The sequence below is a fragment of the Nicotiana tabacum genome, chromosome 23, assembly GCF_000715075.1.
Source record: "Nicotiana tabacum cultivar K326 chromosome 23, ASM71507v2, whole genome shotgun sequence".
NCBI classification, from domain to species: domain Eukaryota; kingdom Viridiplantae; phylum Streptophyta; class Magnoliopsida; order Solanales; family Solanaceae; genus Nicotiana; species Nicotiana tabacum.
This window is the reverse complement of record NC_134102.1, coordinates 34,528,391-34,531,792: the sequence shown is the minus strand read 5'-3', so window position 1 is coordinate 34,531,792 and position 3,402 is coordinate 34,528,391. Positions and strand designations below refer to the sequence as shown.

At 36.9% G+C, this 3,402-nt stretch overlaps 1 protein-coding gene across 1 annotated transcript; it reads right to left on the bottom strand.

Annotated features, from left to right (window-relative positions):
* Window positions 1-509: 509 nt before the first annotated feature.
* LOC107797765 (uncharacterized) lies at window positions 510-1,835 on the bottom strand. The gene has a single exon (XM_016620686.2). It carries the CDS (start codon window positions 1,833-1,835, stop codon window positions 510-512), a length of 1,326 nt encoding a protein of 441 aa, XP_016476172.2.
* Window positions 1,836-3,402: the final 1,567 nt, after the last annotated feature.

Genomic DNA, 3,402 nt, shown 5'->3' with positions numbered 1-3,402 from the left:
ATTATGCCAAATCATATCAAGATTATTCACATGTTGTACAAAATTAACAAAAGGAGCAGATGGAACCACACTTTCATTTAGGCTACATACAGAAGTATTCAAAGATGGAGGATTCAGAGTCTGCAAAGTATTATTCAGAGTATAGCTAGATACATTCTGCACAACATTATTCAAAGCAGAACCAGAAGGGGATGAAGTGGGAAGGTGATGAAGTTTGTATAGCCCTTGGTCCAGTTTACCAAGAACCAGAAGCTTCTTCCTGGAAAGGTCATGTATCAAGCAAGAACAAGAAGTAAAAATGACTATACTATGAAACTGTTAAATCAGCTTATGCACAGAGATGAGATTGTACTTGAAAATAGTTATGTAAAGCACTTGGTACAAGACAAATCAAGAATTCAAAGTGAGTGACCCTGTGTATGTGACTTTTACTTTGTATCCATTAGGTAGAGTGACTAAGTAAGGGACAAGAAGTAGAGTAATATCAAAAAGAAGTTCTTTAGCAGAGGTCATGTGATCAGTGCTCCAGAATCTACTATCCAGACACTTCTACCTACACTAGTTAACATGCAAGCAGAATAATCAGCAACACCATTAAACTCAGGCAAAGAAAGATTACTACCAACAAAGTTAGGAGACCCCACAAAGTTGGGTTGAGAATTGGAATCAACAAGACTGGATTGTTGAAGCAAAATCAAGAGTTGGGAATACTGCTCCATGGTAAGACTAGGTATGCTAGAAACTAGACCATTGAAACCAGATGTTGTAGGAGAATTAGAGTTTTTAGAAGTGGAAGACTCAGCATTTGCAGCAGTCCCAAACCTTTTTCCCTTAGTAAACTTGAAACCTTGTGGAGATCCAATCAATTTATAACACTTATCAATTGTATGACCACTCTTTTTACAGTACTTGCAAAATAAGTCTTTGTTCTGATTAGAAACCAACCTCTGATTAGGTGAGTCAAAATTGACCTTTTGAGTGTACCGCCTTTGGGACTGAAAATGATGAGGAAACCTAGTAGGAGTAATTGTATTTGCATTAAAAGATGCTAGGTCAGGTGTACAATGAGTATTAGGAGTTATTTGTCTCTGCTTTTCATCTTCCAGAAGAATGTTATACACATTATCAAGTGAAGGGAGTGGATTCATCATGAGAATGTTGCTTCTGACAGTTATATAAGTTTCATTCAGGCCCGTTAAGAATTGGTGAGCTTTATTTTCTTCATCTTCCCTCAACAAACCCTCCTTTGCATCACAAATGCATGTATTTACATGATTTGAACCCATAGTCCCCAATTCATCCCATAATTTCTTTAACTTGTTGAAATAAGAAGCTATATCAAGAGGTCCCTGACACGTGGAAGCCAATTCCTTTTTTATTTCAAATTTCTTTGTTCCATTAATAATTCCATACCTATTGTTCAACTGTTTCCAGATGCTTTCAGCGGTGTCAGAATATTGCACACTCTCAGCAATCTCAGGTGTGAGTGAACTGGTTAGCCAGGATATAACCATGTTGTTACACTTGTCCCATTGTTTAGACTTAGGAGAACTAGCGGTTGACTTTGGAAAACTACCATCAATGAAAGTAATTTTATTCCTAGCCGACAAGGATGTAATAACGCTCCTTCTCCACCCACCAAAGCCACAACTAGAAAAGGAAACAACAACTAAGGACATCCCAGGTATATCAGATGAATGAAGGAATAATGGACTAGAAGCATGTGGTGTAAATTCAGAATCAGCAGCAGTACTACTAGACTCGTTAGTTATGATTGAAACTAGACGGAGCAACACCAGCAGAAATATACCATAGAATTTAACTTTAATCAACATTGCTCATCAAACAACAGAAGCAGTACTAGCAGAAGAAGTATAGAAAATAAAATGCATTTACAGCCTTCTTCGCAACCGGAGAAGAACGGCCTTGAAAACAAATTACACGACGACACTGGCAAGAACAATACACCGGACCAGGTAGAGTCACAAACCCTAGTTTCGAACCTTCTCTTAAAACCGGAGAATCTTGACAAAATAGACTAATAGTCGGAGTGAAAACTCAACAAAGCAGAAAAAAATCCACTATGAAAACAACAAATCTTCGCCGAAAATCGAGAAATCGACGATGTGAGTGAATCTCGGCGAAACCAGACCTGAACGAAATTGGATGAGGGTACCATCGATCGACTCGAGAGATGAAGATCTACAGTATTTCGGGCTCTGATACTATGTGAAGTTTCGATTTGTAGCAGAAATTAAAGAAGAAATTGTGCATTAGGGCTTGAGAGAAGAGAGCACAAAGTGGAACGAATTGCTGAAATTTTATTCATCTTATGTAAAAATGAACTACTTGACTTCTGAATGTTCTAGAGTATATATTTATATACAAGAGTAAAAGTATAAAGAACTAATGCTAATATGTGGGCCGACCCGGCGGAGCGTGGTCTGCTAAGCCCAATACAAATAAATACACTTCAGACTTCTGCATAGTCTTTGTAATGCCAATAGTAGAGGCAGAGGAAATTCATATAGAGGAAGAGGACAAGCTAGATGAAGAGGAGGCTTTACTCCTAGATTCAACAATTACTCAAATCCCAAACAACTTGGTGGTGCAACAAATAATCATAAGGAACACCAATCACAATTAAATCCATGTCATATATGTGGAAGAAATAATCATACTGTTGTTTCATGTTTTTATAGATGGGATTATTCATATCAAGCTCAACAAAAAATGCCACAAGCTCTCTTAACCTCAACTATAATTGAGCAAACAGATAATAACCTCTACATGGACTCTGAAGCAAGTCATCATTTGATACAATCAATAGGTAATTTGAATAATTCTGTCCTATTCTATGGCTCAGACTCAGTTATGATAGGTGTTGGAAATGACTCAAAATTACACATGTTGGGAATAAATAAATTGGTAAAAATCTACAATTAAAGAACGTTATAGTTGTACCTAATTTAATGAAAATCCTACTATCTGTGAGCAAACTTGCAAGTGACAATGAATGTTTATTGGAATTTACTAACTATGAATTTGTTGTTAAAGACAAGAAAACAAGGCGTTTACTGGCAAAAGGGAGTAGAAGAGGAGATTTATATGCCTTAGATCCAAAAGATGCCGATGGAATGGTGCATCAAGCTTTGGCAGCCATACGTTCAAGTAAAGCATCAGATCAAGTTTTGCATCAAAGGCGCGGGAATTCTAACTCTAGGACCATGCAATTTCTCTACTTAAATAGATTAGTTAGAATTAGTAGTTGGATAAGAGTTTTTCAGTTTGTGTTGTATGTGAAATGGAAAAAAGTTGTAAACAACCATTTGGGAGTTCAAATATAATTGAGACTGATCCTCTTATCAAAATTCATTGTGATCTATGGGGTCCCTCACCAGT